General features: G+C 42.8%; 1 protein-coding gene across 4 annotated transcripts in view; it reads right to left on the reverse strand.

Moving 5' to 3' along the window:
• Window positions 1-1,594: 1,594 nt before the first annotated feature.
• The window catches only part of TBX19 (T-box transcription factor 19), a 32,984-nt gene continuing 18,736 nt past the window's right edge, over window positions 1,595-15,842 (reverse strand). For 3 of the 4 annotated variants that reach the window (XM_019283747.3, XM_019283746.3, XM_010396041.4), the window contains exons 5-10: window positions 13,953-14,087; window positions 13,114-13,175; window positions 11,989-12,050; window positions 11,168-11,353; window positions 9,995-10,127; window positions 1,595-9,087 (exon numbers count right to left, since the gene is read on the reverse strand). In XM_019283747.3, the coding sequence (XP_019139292.1) occupies window positions 8,853-9,087; window positions 9,995-10,127; window positions 11,168-11,353; window positions 11,989-12,050; window positions 13,114-13,175; window positions 13,953-14,087 (813 nt within the window). In that variant the 3' untranslated portion in view covers window positions 1,595-8,852. The remainder of the gene's footprint in view (window positions 9,088-9,994; window positions 10,128-11,167; window positions 11,354-11,988; window positions 12,051-13,113; window positions 13,176-13,952; window positions 14,088-15,842) is intronic. The other variant, XM_019283748.3, reaches the window with a different exon arrangement.

Below are 15,842 nucleotides of genomic sequence, written 5' to 3' on the forward strand. Positions count from 1 at the left end.
TGGCAGGGGAATAGATCATGCTCATGGAGCTCCCTGACCATTCTACATTCCTAGGCTGATGGTCTATTTATATCAACCTTTCTAACAGAGAAATTATTGAACACATTTAAAGGCTCCAGAAACTAGATTTCTTGCTATAAGCAGTATAAAAAGCAAAAGAAAACAAACAAAAAAAATCTCAAGGTGACTCAAATCAAAGATTTGAGCAAACCTTGACAAAACGTTTTATTGCAAGCTGACAGAATAGATAAAAAGCAACATGTCCCTTTTGGACACTAGACTTCTCAGGGCAAAATTAGTTCAATTGACCAGCATATGTTATAGAAACGGATTTTTTTGCCTGGGTATTTATTTGGGTAGAGAGGAGCTTCTATAGGAGGAGACAGTGAGGACCTGAGGACATTCAAACACATCAGAGAGAGAGCATGTCCAGTTTCCTGTCTGCCAGCTACTGTTAGAGGAAGGGTTACACATACAGATTATCCATAGGCACACATGCACACAGTTTGTCCTAGGGCTACAATTGATTGGCCTGGAGACTTTAGAGTTTCCAAGGAAAAATGCTCAGCTGGTGAACCCTTTCCACTGCACAGTGGAATTTCACAGTAGCTGAAAGCTTGCCTGAGAACAACTTGGTTCTCTGCTCCCCACACCCCAGTCAGCTCGGCCCTTCTGCCAAGTTACACAATCGCCTCAAAGGGAGCAGGGCTTCACACTTGCACTTACCTTGGTCAAACTGCCACATTTCTGCTCTTAACAATGCCTTACTCCTCTGGACAAGAGGCAGAGTCTGCACTAACTAACAAATAGAAGAACGTAGCACATTCAGAGGCACAGAATCCAAAGAGCAAAGTCATAACTGTCTGCAGTGGTGTATATATAAACAAAAGAAAGGCAGACTTTTTTCAAAAGCTTTTTGGATTGATTTGGATTTTTTGGTGTTGGTTTATTTTTTTTATGGTGGTTGGTTTTGGTGGTTGTTTTTTTTCTTCCAAACCAAGGATTAGCTCTATAGAAAATGACTTTATTTAATAATTTTTAAGCTGTTTTCACTGACTTTGCTGGAAGAAAGAAGAAACTTCATGGATAAATACTTGAAGATGTGTATATACATGTCAGTTTTTCTTTCAAGTTATGGCTTCTATGTAGTTTCTAAAACAGTTCTTCCAAAAACTCTTAAAATCCATGGATTTTTTTGTCCTTCCTAATTAGGGTGTGTAGTTATTTGAAAAAATAACCAACTCTTTAGAAGTACAATCCTACTTTATTCTTACCAGATCATAAAGTTCTGGCAGAACTAACATTTGTTTATGTATTTCTTGCCCCAAAAGAATGATCTGGAAGACTCTATATTCCAAATAGACAGAGAGTATAAGACAGATCTAGAAAGAAATTGTGTCAAAGATCTCCATTTAAGGAGTTCAGTACACTTAAAATAAGTTTCTCTTGTTTAGTTTTTTAAGCCATAACAATTCTGAATTCCAAATTGAGAGTCAGTTTAAGCTACAATAGTACCATTCAGCCCCCCCTTCTGAACATTTTAAGCAACTTTGACCTCTCCAAAACAGTTAAATTGTATCAATTAAAACAGACCTTTTCCAAAGAGAAAATTTTTATTTTGGCAAAACCAGCACTTCATAGTAATAGCACCAACATATATTGGCCATGAAAATTCTTCACCTCTTTACATACACACCCAATTTGCCACATTATCAATAATGCAAGTTTAAGACACTGCAATTATTTATCATTACTTTTGTGGCTTAAAGTCCTACTGTTTCCCCTAAAAACATCAAGAAAACAAAGAAGAAATACATGGAGAGACAGTTCATTTTCAGAAGGCAGACAGTTCAAACAAGTAGAGACAACACAGAGATGCTAAAGAGGTTTATATCTCTTTCTCCTGTGCTGCTCTGGAGACCTGGCTCTGAGAGCACCAACACTCCACAGGTGCCACCATGTAAGTAAGGAACAACCTCTTTACCAAGCAAAGTATAGAGCTGAACAATAAAATCGTACTTTCCCAGGATGGCCCTCTCTTGGGCCTTTTAGCAGCATCTACAACAGAAGCCTTCAGCCAACACCTCATGACCGGGGACATTTTAAGTGTGTCACCCTTCTGCAGGTTCAAGTGTCATACCCATAACAGAGACAAAGCCACATGCATTTGAAACTGGTCAGGACATGATCAAGACTGCCCTGTTGAAGTCCTCAATCACCAGCAGAGTGAGACACAAATTAAACTGCTACAAACCTGTTGAGAAGCAGAAGATGGGAAGGCAAGGGCTGCCCCAGTGCAGGCAGGACTCTCAGCAGCAGGGCACAAACCCACCACGGCTGAACCCAGCAGGTGGGGCAGGACTGAAATGGAAAGCACATCGTACCAACAGCCCAGCAGGCATCAGGTCCAAGAAAGTCAAGCAACAACTAAAGAAAAAAGTGAGAATGCATACTCCTTAAAACATCCCAACTAGGACCTAATGCCCTCGGGCTGAGCTTAAATAAGCTCCAGGAGTGTGGGTGGAGGCTCCAGGTGAGGCTGGTCAGGACAACTAAGGCTTATTAGTGAATCCAGGGGACTGACAACACAGGGTATTTTTGTGTTTTAAATTAGGTGCTTTGTAAATGTCTCATCACCAGAAGTTACAGTTTTGTATTTTGTATTTTACCACATCCTCTCTGAAAAGCAATCTAATAGTAAAATCCAGTAAGTACAGGCTACAGCAGCCAGCAAGCACACTGTGCCTGTGGAATTTGACTCTCCACTCCTTTTCTAGGAGTGATATGCCAGCTACAGCCACAGAGATTACAGCGACCTGGGGACATGAACTCCAGACCTGACCATCCTCGTGGTGTTTGGTACTCTTGCTGATGACACCCTGTGCAATCCACAAAGCCCACAGTCTGTCCTGGTCCAGGGCTGCATCTGACCTCAGTCTGAGGTTTGGCACAGAAGTAAAGGTGAGGTGAACTACATGGAACCTAGAACGACAGAAGACAGTTTTACCTCTGTTTCACTGCAAATGTACAGCCTGGCAAACAGATTTCTAAAACATTTTCTGGGGCACCATCCACCACAGCAGATTACTTGGACACATTGCTTCCTTCTTGGAGTCATGTCTTTGGAACAGCAACGATGTCTTGTTCAGAGCTCATCTCAGAAATTTGAGAGTATTAAGACCACAGTGCTACTGATTCTGCCTCTGCTGGTCATACACATACAAACATTCAAGGATATGTAATTTTTACATGTAAGATTACACCAAAAGGCCCCAGCAGGACAAGGCCTCATTTTGCCAGTGTCGTACGTATGTGCAGTAAGAGGAACTCCTACCTCACAGACCTTTCACTACAGAGGTTGAGAGGAAGGCAAAATGCCCAGTTTTCAGATAAGAAATGGAAATGTTTGATGCAACACTGCCCCTGAGACAATAAAAAGATGCTCAGGCACCTGACCTATGAGGCTGTAAGTCACTTATACAAGTCCTACAGAGACTCTATGAAAACTATAGGGTTTCAGTCCAGATAATTCACATCCTCCGCTAGTTCCATTAATTCTTCATTTTAAAACTGACCCTATCGTTCAACTCACCATAAACATCACTGATAATTTATGTTCTGATAACTTCTTAAAATGAGACCATTTCAAGCTGCATAGCAAGCATTAGCATCTCTGTGGTAAGCAGTGTTATTTATTGTTGCTGTAGGCCTACCAGCCTATGTCACACAATACCTACAACAATTAGGTAGAACCATTATGTATTTTTGTACCAGTGTGTTAAATTTAGAATGTTTATTTTTAACCTACATACTTGTATAACCAGTATATATGGCTAAAATACAAAAAGGGTTCAATATTAGCAGTTGTTACCATGCTCATTTTAAGAGCAAACAGAAATGCAGAACCCAAGTGAGCTGCGCAGAGGATCTGCCTAAGGATGAGAACCCAGAACCAGCTTCACGCTAAAACTACACACGAGCGCTGAACCAAGCCCCCAGTGTGGCAGACAAACAGCAGCAGTTAAGCTTCAACTGGTGGGGCCATGATCATCTGTGTTGATGGGCACCCCTGGCTGGCTCATGAGAAACATCTGGGCTGGTATGGGAGAATTCAGGAAGGTGGCGTTTATCTGCTCTCTGGTTTTCTGCCTATCTGGAAGCATAGGGAAGTTCCCTTAAAACTCCACAGTCACAGAAGAGAACACCCGAAGCTGCATGTTAAGCCCTTCCCTTGGCCTGAGTGAGGTGCATGGGCTGGAGCAGCCCATCTCCCAAAGAGACCCAGTGAAACACAGGTGTTATGAATAAGCAAGGAGGGTTGGCTTTCGTAGGACCAAGCAGTTGAGGGTTTGAATGTTTGCAGTGGGTGGGAGGCTGAGGTTTGTTGTTAGTTTGGAACAATGTTTGATTGGGGATATGTTATAGGAGATGCTGTTGGGGTTTGTTGTGTGGGGTTCTGGAGGGGGGTGGCATCAGGCTCATTCTTGGTATTAGCATTAGGGGTGGAATAATTGAGAATGATTGACAGGAACAAGTGGAATCTCCTAGAAAAAGGGATAAACCAAGGGTCTTAATTGGACAAGAAGAACAACCAATCATTTGATGCACTGGCATCACCCCATTTGGATGGACCAATTGCCAAGACAACAAGCCAATATCCTCCAATCAACACATCTCTAGAGGGAGGACTCTTGGGGAAAGGGGTGGTACTCCGGGGAGGGTATAAAAAGGAATACCCTGGGAATTTTGGGGTTTCTGACTGCTTTGCTTGATGGTGGTCAGGCAGTCAGTGTGGCCCTTTCGTCAGCGGATTTGGCTAACTTGTCATGGAGACCCTGATTATTCCCATTCAATAAACTTGTCAACTTAAAGAATTGGCTGCTGCTCTCCTCACAGGAGAGGTGACTTTTTGGGATGAGGCCCCGTGGGCTGCTGAGCACCCCCACCACAGCACCCAGAGACCGGCAGGCATCAGCCTTCCATTCGGGCTTACAAAGGGAGCTGTCTGGGGGACTGTGGGCTCTGAAGGAAGAGTTGCTCCACACTTCCTTGGGCATAGCCAGAGGTGATTTCTTGCCTTCCTGGGAGACCCATGGCCCAGTGCCAGGAAAATAAACCACGAGGGAAAAGCCTGGGATAAAAGGCACCTGCCTCAGGCCGGCAGGAGAGGCAGGCAGGCGGCACGGGAGAGGATGGGAACGCTGAGGAGAAGCCCCGATCCAGGGGTTGCTGGAGCGCCCGGGAAGGATTTAAGGGCAGGCTCCCAGCCACCCTGCCCAGCTCCCGGGACAGGGACGCTGAGGCCCTGTGACAGCTGCAGACCATGAGGCAGGACCTGCGGCATCGGAGGCAACCAGGTTGCCCTAACGTTGCAGGGTTTTTTACCTCGTAGCTCTTTTGCTTTCATTAGCCACTTCCCTCCACTTCTTTTTTAATAACCTTAATGAAGTGTTGCACAAACCACCCCTCAGCCTCTCATTTAGTAGCTGAGTACAGTGCTAAAACCCTGCAGAAACTGAAAATAAAGGATTCCTCCCTCTAATAACATGGAGATTTGCACGGAGCTGTGTTCCCAAGCCCTGGCCCCTTGGCTGTCCCAGGGAGAGGCCTGAGGGGTACCAGCCACGCAGCCAACATTGCTTCTGGCAGGACAAAAACCTACCATGTAGGCTCCATGATCAAATTAGGTTAAAAATGACAAACTATCAATAATACCAGGTAGTACATCTACCCTGGAGACCTCAGAAGAGCTATTCCAGTCTTTTAGTGCATTTCTTTTCCGCAAAGTCAGGAAGTGATTTTGTCAAAGCATATAAAAACTGGGGAGAGGGCTCTGTGCTTTTCATGCTGCCGTTTCAGTTACTGTTTACAACAACCAATGAAATACTCATTCAGAAGTTATCATTGTATGGTGTTTAACGGCAAGCAGAAACCTGCTGAGAAAGAAGTACACTATCGGTGCAAACCCAAATCCACAGTAATGGTTTATTAGGAGGAGAACCGTTTTCATCACAGTTAAGGGAATCTGCCACCCACAGGAGAACAGTGCAGACAGCATCCCAGCCTTTTACTGTGCTGTAGGGAAGTCCATGGTGGTGGGAAAGGAGATCTGTGAAGTTGGAACAGCAGTTTTTCTTGTGAACAGTTAGCAAAAGCTTTCTCCAGTGCTTCCACTGCTTAGGAGTAACCTGTCCAAACCAGATAGGAGTTCCCAAACCATTTACCAAGTTCCAGAATCATAGAACAGAATCACAGATCTCAAGCTGAAAGGAACCCATAAGGATCGAGTCAAACTCCCTGTTCCTTGCAGGACTCCCCAATGCAAAACCCAAGATCAGCCCACTCCCTGCTGTCCTCAAGCCTAGGGCTTTGGGCTACAAATAGCAGCTTGTACTGAGATGGGGCCAAGAGTAGTGAGCAAACCAAGGGTAATTTTATCTTTCTGTGTCATTTCTCAGGCTTGGGCTAAATCAGATTGTCTGCAATGACAAAGACTTAGCTCAGTTCTGAGGTCTCAGAACTTTTCCCTTCCTGTGACATGAATCATGGCTGCTTTTACAGTGAAAAGAAACAAAAATTACTTTGCCCGTTCACTTTGATCATTTTCTAATTCTTTCAATCCTATGGGACTATCAGGAAAGCTAATTAGATGTTCCCCTACATTGTTTATTTGTGTAATAAAAATGCAGTTTGTGTAACACCTTATAATCACTCTTGTATTACTGTAATGCAGTATATGGGATAAGAAATTATCCAACTCATTAACCATGGAGGAAGCATTGCGAGTCCTGGACAGAGAAGTCACCACCTGCCTGCTTTTTAGCATCTTGTGTAGACTCTGTGTGTGGTGTGTCTGTGGGGAGCTGAACAGCCAGAAGAGGGTAGCATAAGTTAGTTAATAAACCTCATCTGTAAAGCAGAGTTATTTTTGAGAGAAACACCTACCTACATTTCTTGCTGCAAGGTAGGGAAACATAACATTGAGAAACTCATCACCAAGCTTTTGTCAGAACGTGGGAAGGCAGATTTACAGTCAGGACTGACAAGGATTAGACTGATAGCAGGATGGAGAACTTTTTGCACTCTATTAACTCTTGTTTGACCAATGCCTCTAGTAATAAAAATGCACATCTGAAGCAACATGATTACTTGATCTTAGGGGATTGCAGCACAACTCAGCAAAACTAACAGTGTTAATGAGTACATTCTGGCACATGATCTTGCCTGCAGCAAATCTGAAAAGCCAGATGGGGAAGGCATGGAAATGCTTAACACTAAGAGCAACTTAAGGGCATGGTTCAGGGCCAGGTAATAGAATACCAAACAGAAGCTTGCTAAGTTCACCAGACACATGCACATTTGACAGCCTGAATCGAGGTCTCTTGCTGCTGCCTCTAATGTCTACCCAAAAGAAAATATTGCTCCCAGGGTCTATATGCAATAAATGAGTATTCACAAAGGGATTGTTGCTGTATCTAGCAGAAGCAGAGACACCAGCTCACAGGAGCTTTGGAGAATCCCCTTCTATGCTGAGGATTGTCCCCTATTAAAGCACATGACTCTAAACAGACCTGAATTGCTGCTGGGCATTTCATTATACAAGGACATATCTACATGAGTTAGATTGCAATTTTTTCTTTATAGAAATCAAACAGCAGCACTCTTCTCTGAGAATTTGATAGGGCTTGCCTGAGGAGATACATGAAAGGACAAGGAAGACTGGGGGATGGCTGTTGTTATTTGCATCACAGTAGTGGTTAGAAATCCCAAACAGAATGAGGCCTCCACTGTGCTAAATGCTGTACACTCACACAGGATGGGAAAAGCTGTAGCCTGAAAAAGGAAGCTGAAGGAGACAAAGTGAGAGGGGAAACAGGTGTGAAGACATGAAATACAATGCCCAGGAGCATACACCCATTAACTGGACAAAGAATCAAAAATTCCTGTTCTGTCAACTTGCTTCTGACAGAGCTGCTTTAAATAGCTCAGAGTTTGTTAGGTGAGAAAGACTGGGTGTGTGTTTACACCTTGGAAAGGCACTGAGGAGATAATACACCACGTATTCATATTTTATTTGTACTGTATATCTGAAGCAAAGTGGAAATGCAAGCTGAATATTTTTTCTATAATTCTTTTCTCTCCACCCTTTCAAAAATAGCACATATTGGAAACACTGGAACTTTCAAAGACTGTAACATCAGACTCTAAATGCTAAACTAGCTGCCCTTCACCCTGCTGCTACAGTGCAGCCAGTTTTGCAGCTTGAGTATGCCCACTATCCCCGTGGCACACACACAGCAAACAGCAGCTGGAGAAGGGAAGGGGACAGAGAATGCTGTATGCAGGTGGCATTAGGATGGCAGACTAATTCATCTCCTGAGGGGTTTACTTTCAGGTATTGTGAAAACCTTTATGTAAGAGATTCAGAAGCCTTTAAAGCAGTGCTGTCCCTTCAAATGACCAGTTGCAAACTTGCTCACAATTTTCCCTGGACTTGGCTGTTAGTTACAGAAAGAGCTTCTAGAATGACATGCCAACATCCAGCTGCCATGTCTACTTCACTCAGTCCCATGTCTCTGACCATTTTTAATGTGATATAGAAGCAAAGCTAACTAAAATGATTCTTTCTGGACATCATCCTGAATGATGCATAATGGTTACAGTAATAAGCTGTTTCCTATAATATTTCCAGCCTTTGCATTTTGGTTTAACTGGCACACAACAGGTACATTATGGGAAGTGATGAAATCCTTTTCCTGCATACTTTGTGCCCTGCACTGCACTCCTCAGGGATCATTTGCTGTTTGTGTCCATCTTGTTTGGGTGAGCTTCCCTCGGGAGCTGCCTGTCCATTAGAAGGAGTGTGAGGATGTCCACGCGGAGTCGGACAATCTGGCAAGAGCGCCTTCCCCTTGTGCTTCCGTGCTGCCAGACACCATTCCCTGCAGAGGGATTTGCACTGATGATGCAGCAGGTAAGGGAACATTACCCCTTAAAAACATGCTTGGAGGGCTGCTGTTCACCTCACTTGCTGGGTTGACAACATTTACAGCACTGTTGCTCACTGTCCACAGGCAAGGGTAGTGGCTGGAAAAAAAGCAGCACAGATTGAGTGACTTGTTTCAAAGCATTTAGCCCTGCCAGAATTTAGCATTTGGCCCATAAGACTTGCCACAGGAAATATAATTTCATTATCTGTTCAAAGGCAGCTATTCAAATCAAGTCACCAAACCAGATCAGCCTTGAAGATCTTAAGTGAAAATTCACCAGCAACCATCACACCTGGTGACCTCGGAGGGAGGCATGGAGAGAAATGTACAAGTATACGGAGGTTTCAAAATTTAAGGATCTTTTTATGTACCTCTGTGACTTCTCTTCTTCCCATTTCAGGAAATGAGTTGAAAGAGTTTCTAGAGAGGGAGGTTGCAAAGTCTCATGTATACCTATATGTTTATACCTATATGTTTATACCTAGCTGCTATGGTATAAACACTGAGAAGAAAACCTGCTCAGACCAGATAACAGTGCATTTGAAATTGCAGCTCATTTTCCTGGCACAGAAGTTAGAGAAGAAGTTATTGCATTCATTTGGGGAAAAGAAGGGAAAATATTTGATAATTAATTGATTCTCTAGGTCTAAATTCCATCTACTCCTAGAATAGGATCCTCATTTCATGCAGGATAATAGTGAGAAATATATGGAGAAAAGTAATTTGGTTTTAAAATGCTCACAGATTGTAGAGACCAGAGTTGTTTGTGGGTGTTCCAAGATCCTGGTTTTCAGCAGTGCTGGCATAAAAATGAAGCTCCCATCGATTTAAGAGCAGAAGACAATTAGCTTGTCAGAAAGATCTGCCCAGGAATCTTGAATTGGGCACTTAGGACACATTTCAAATCCTAGAGACTGATTCAAGTTTGGGACAAAGGACAAATCACCAAGGCAGTCCTACAAGCTTCAGTATGCCTCATACCAGCAGTTTTCCTGTAACCTTACCTGGGTCCAGGGCTGGCACCTCCCTTTGTATGTGGCACTGAGAGCAAGTTAGCGTGTGGAGAGGATGGCAAAGTCCAGCTGTCATGTCCTGAGAATACCTGAAGATTACTGCTGGAGCTCTCCAGCAAATTAACTTTGGGGAGGAAAAAAAAAGCAATAAACAAATCCTCAGTGACTACTGCAGACATTGCCTTAAGACAACAGAACACGGGCAGGCTTAAGGCAGCAATCTGATCATGAGGTCCCCAACCACAGGTAAAAGGACAAAACTCCCAAGCATGGTGAAAGGACAAAATTCCCGTGTTCATTAAGAGAGTAGCAAGGTGCCATTGCAATTCCAGGTGTGACTTATGAGAAGGTACAACATGACAGATATAAGAGTATGCATTTTTGCAAGTCTGATTAAAAGTTTTTAATTACTACTTGACATATATCAGGCAATGTTTTGATATAGATTTCCTTATAACTTGAGCTAAAATATTTAATAAAATTTTATAAATATTGCCCCATTCCTGGGAATTTTCAAGGCCAGACTGGATGGGGCTCTGGGCAATCTGGTCTAGTGGAAGATGTCTCTGCCCATGGCATGGGTGTTGGAACAACATTATCTTTAAGGTCCCTTTCAAACCAAACCATTCTATGATAAATACTTCCATTAAACAGGAATTCTTACTAAATTGTAATTAGCAAGCAGATTACTTTATCCTTATTCTTCTTTCTGACCAACTTCTTCTGATCAAAGTAGAATCTGTTTCTGGGACTCTGCACCCAGATCTAGGAAGTGAAATGGACTTTAAAGATTTTCTGGCAATACCAAAATGCCTTTGTCTCACATCAGCTTCTACCATATTCTTGAGAGCTGCTTTGACTTGAGAGCTCAACTGCATAATGGCAGGACATTGAAAGAAGACCTGCAATGCTCTTTTTGTTTAACTGGAAGCTGTAGCTAAAGCAAGATCATACACTCTGGTTTATCAGTAACAGTGCACCCAGCTCTTGGTACCTCTTTGTTTTGCTGCCTCAGTCACGCTGGGTGCATGAAGGGCTCTGTGCAGGTGGTTACAGAGACTCACCATGCCCTTTCCTAGCCTCAGCTCCTGCTTGCCCCAGTGTTTGTGCTAACCTAAGGAAGGGGCAGGCAGGCAGAGCAGCAAAGCAGTGCTCCAGGAGTACCTGTAGGGGAGTGATTCCTCTGCATGTAGGAGGGTGGGTATGGAGCAGCCCGATGGCCTCGCAGGGCTGAGTATCTCTCGCAGCTGTGCGGAGCGTGCGGAGCGGGCAGAGGCAAAGGTCCACTGTACTGGTAATTCGAGCTTCCCGAGGCACACATTGGGTCTGGGTTGGAAATCAACCAGCCACCTTCGAGGTAAAAGAGAGAACAAAGCTATTACTGTTGCTGCGTTAAAATGCTACAATACAATTAAGAAATAACCAGCCTCCTTGCAGAATCAGCTGTGCCTCCGAAATACCAAGCAGATTACAAGATACTGGTTTGTGAAACAACTGACAAAAAAATAGCAACCCTCCACCTGCCTCCCAACCCACCAACCCTAAAAACAAGACCTGAAAGCAACCAGAAAATGTCACAAACATTAAAGAACAAATGAAAGAATAACTATCAATAAAGCAAATGCTCCCCCTAATTTTTTTACCTGTTTACCTATGTAAGGTAATTTTATAGGTGACAAAAATATTCACAATTTTTTAAAAAAGGGGTAAAAAAGCCCTAAAAATGTCATATATCATCTTGATTCTAGATTCCTTTTAATATTGAAAATCTGGATTGTAAGGAAGATGATGCCTCTGCAGGACCTCTCACATTACTTCATACTGTGAAGTCTCTTCAATCTCCTTATGTTTTTTAAAGCGACCCTCTCTATGAGCACAGTTCAGGACTCAGTAAGTGATCAGTATGAACCAGTTAAGCAAGGTCCAGGTTCCCAACACCCATCATATCTCACAAAACTTGCAGCTGACATGAATAAAAACCTTACAGTGAGAGTATGTCATATGTTGACCTTCAGAGACTGTTTCTGGAGCATCCTTAGAATGGTTTCTGAAAAGCAAAATACTTTGTAGTTAGTGTTCTCATTGAGAAATTACAAAAGTCATAACCAGAACTACTCAGTAAAAAATTGGAGAAGTGAATAAAAAAGGAGGGAAATCCCTCTTCTTTAACCATGTGCCAGGCAGCAGTAGACCCTCCTACATTCTGCCATAAAGGAAGCAGGAGCTTATGTTTGATGACATAAACAAAAATGTTCCTAAGTTTGTGCCATATTTGGGAGCTGAACCTGGAATTCTAAATCTACCAGTCGGCACCATTCTTGCTTGCAGGCAAGCTGAAGGCAGCACTCCCCCTTCCCCAGCTGGAAACCCTGATACCGAGACACAGCAGATTCTTAAGTGGTGAGAGGAATGAAACGAAATACAGATTCCCCTGCAGGTACATGGGACACTTCACATGTCAGAAGACAAAGCAGGTCCAAACAAAATTTATTAGAAATTATGGGCTGGAATACATTGTTTGCATGCCACTCTACATTAACATGGGTGATGCAAGTAAAATTTCGAAGGACAAACTACAATTAGTTTCTGATGGGAGCATCTCTGACGTCTTACCTTTACTAAACACATCATATATTATCACACAGGCTTAATAACAGCAGTGTAGTTACACTACAGTTACACTGCAATTTCACTTCAGCTATGCTTTTTGACACCTGCAGTTAACATGTTTTCTCCCTGGATTCACTGGAGTGCAAGTACGATGTCGTGAACACATGCAGGGTATAATACTACTGGGGAAGTTCAGATCATCTCATTTCAGGTTTTCTGTGTAGACAGAGATAAGTGCTAGGATCTCCAAGACCATATTCACCCACTTGAGCACCTACTGTAATAATTATATAGTCTCCCCACTAATGTCATTGGAGTGACTCTGGATTTAAGACAGCAGAAAGAAGCTTCAGTTATGTAATTTATCTTTTTATCTTTCATATGGTGATGTCACAGTTTTAACCATATCAGCAGCAAAAAGCTACTGGATCCAAAAAAAAAAAAAAAAAAAAAAAAAAAAAAAAAAACAACCAAAACAAACAACAAAAAAAAAAACTCACCTTTCCTTTGCATCCAGGAAGGCTTTGGCAAAGGGATTATACTTGATTTTGAGAGCTGTTATCTTGAGTTTACAGAAAACAAGGCATGTTAGTGAAGGCAATTTGAAACAGAAACTTGACAAAACATCTTCCAGAGCAATCTGAGTGGAACTGCCTGGGTTAGCCTAAAATATATCCCCACACATGAGGTTTTCCAGGGCTGGGTAGGAGACAGCTTTGCTGTGTACTGATCAGTACCACTGGCAAAACACCAGTTGGGGCAGCCTGGCATGAGCTGGTCTGGCAAATCTGGTGGAATGATGGACCCTTTCAAGAGAGTTTAAACACTGAATTCCTGTCAAGTACAAATAAAATCTGCAGCAACATTAGCTAAGGGATGTGGCACAGGAGTTAGCAATTCTTACAATCCAAAGCATCCCTTAAGTGCAGAAATTTTCCCACGGAGTACTGTGTTGTTCTGCAGTTGTATGTGTTACAGGGAACAAGGAGAGACGGGGTTATCATTATAACTACCAGTTATTGCTGGAGGAAGATATTGGGCTTGACTGTAGGGCTGTTTGGCGCTTTTTTTCCAGTAAAGGATTGGGATGCCAGGACAGATGGACCAGTCTAGAACAGCTGTGCCAGGATATTAAGCTAAACCTGGCTTAGTACTGGAACCAGACACTAGGTTCGTCAGTGTTCTACTGCAGAGAAATGACAGAGTATTAGACTGGATGGAATATCACACTGCATGGGACTGGTGGGGAAACAAGAAACAGGCACGCTGGTCTTGTAGTTAATCAGCTTCTAACAGATCTCATCAGTGGTGACCAGAGCACAGTGTGGCACTCTCCTACCTCTTCATTCTGATAGGCAGTCACAGCTATGAACTGGGTCTCAGGGAAGGAGCAGTTCATCACCATCCGGTGAGGGCCTCCCACACGAACTATGTGTACCTGGGGCTCATATTTATGCAGGGAGTTCAACATTATCTGCAGGAAACAAAACAGAGAGACAGCCCCCAGTGCCACTCTGGTACCTCACAGCCACCCTTTGGCTCTGTGACAGAGCAGGTGTCGCTGCTGAATCTCCCCAGCCAGCAGTTACTGAAGCAGGAGGGCTGGTCTCTTCCTCCCTTGCAATAACCACATGGCTGAACAGAATGAGACTTCACTGGACTGTATTTAAGGCTTTGGATGCAGCAGCATCAGTGAGTATTTGTGTTAGCAGCTATGGCCCTCAAACCACTGGACTTCCACGGCACTAGGGGCTGCTGAAACAGCTCAGAGGCCCTCCCTGTCCTGCTTCTGCTGTTCGGAAGATTCAGAGTCACCCACAGAAAAGGTGCCAGGAAGAAGATAAGGCAGTCACCCAGTCATCTCTCTGGGTAAGATGAAGTGTATCTAATCAAGCCTTGGCAGAGCATCTAACCTGGCACTAAAAGCTGTGAATAGCATTGATCCAGGAAGTCTATTAGGTTGTTTAATTGTCTCTAGTGCAAGAAGAAGATTCTTTTTTAAAATCTGTACTTTGCAAAGTGATGTATACCTACCTACATATATATATATATATATAAAAGAAAGAACACAGCTATTAGCATAATTACTTTCTAATACCATCACAGAAGGGGCAGCTGCAGCACAGTGGGGACATGCTTTACTTTAACACTGTGGTCAAGATTCAACAGAAAACAAGAGGAGCTTCAGTTATTTGTTATTTAGTGACTTTGGTTTGGGTTCTGTTTCTCATATGGCTTTTCCTTCCCTGCTTTCTACTATTTTCCTCTCCATCATATATATATATATATATATATATACAGTGTTCCCCTGTTCATTTCTCCAGGGACTCTTTGACCCTCCAAGTTTCCTGTAGCTTCTTTCCCCCCTCTGCATATTTTCCTGAGACTTTTGACTTTTCTGAGGTCCTGGATACAAGACAAGCATTTGCAAATTCAGATCCTGTTCTACACTCTACAATGATTCTTGTGTGCTGGTTCCATGTAAGGCTTAGGAAAAGCCAGATCATCTTCCTGTTCTCCAATCTGTAAAACCTGAGATAATTTCCTACCTCATTAGAGTATTAAGCTTACAGAGGTACCTCACAAACCTAATGGAAATAACAGATTGACAACATATAACATTTACATGAAAGAAGTTGATTCTGGGCTTACAAGTATCATCCATTGTAGGAGTTTTGTACAAAACAAACAGGCGAACAAAAGGTCTTGTGCAACATTCTGCCTTTAGATGCATCATCAAAAATAAAATATGAAACAAAATTAATTTTCCTGTTTTCATTTTTAAGGGGTTCAAAGAGAAAGTCACTTATTTCTGGTACATGTGGTTTCTTTCCAAAGGACAAAGCTGATTCAATAGAATATTGATAATTATCATGATGCAAAAGCAGACATAGTAATTATTTCATTTAGGAGCAGCCTTTTATTCTGCCATCTGACTCCTGCCAACATTCCACTTACACCACACAACATTGGGGAACACAACAAAAACCTAATACCCGTGACCATTTTTCCCCCCTTTCTCTGAAGTCCTATGTAAAAATCCCCAGCACACAAGACCAACTCTGAAAAGACCCCTGATGATTAAGTAAACCACAGCACTCTGTCTCTCTTAACATCAAGAAGTCCATTAAAATCTGAAAGTGCCAATTAAGGCCTGTTTATCCCTGTTTACATTTGGCCTCCGGAGAATAATTGGCATCTGTGGGTGAAGAGGCCTTTAAGGGCTTCT

The sequence above is a fragment of the Corvus cornix genome, chromosome 1 (genome assembly GCF_000738735.6).
Source record: "Corvus cornix cornix isolate S_Up_H32 chromosome 1, ASM73873v5, whole genome shotgun sequence".
NCBI lineage: Eukaryota > Metazoa > Chordata > Aves > Passeriformes > Corvidae > Corvus > Corvus cornix.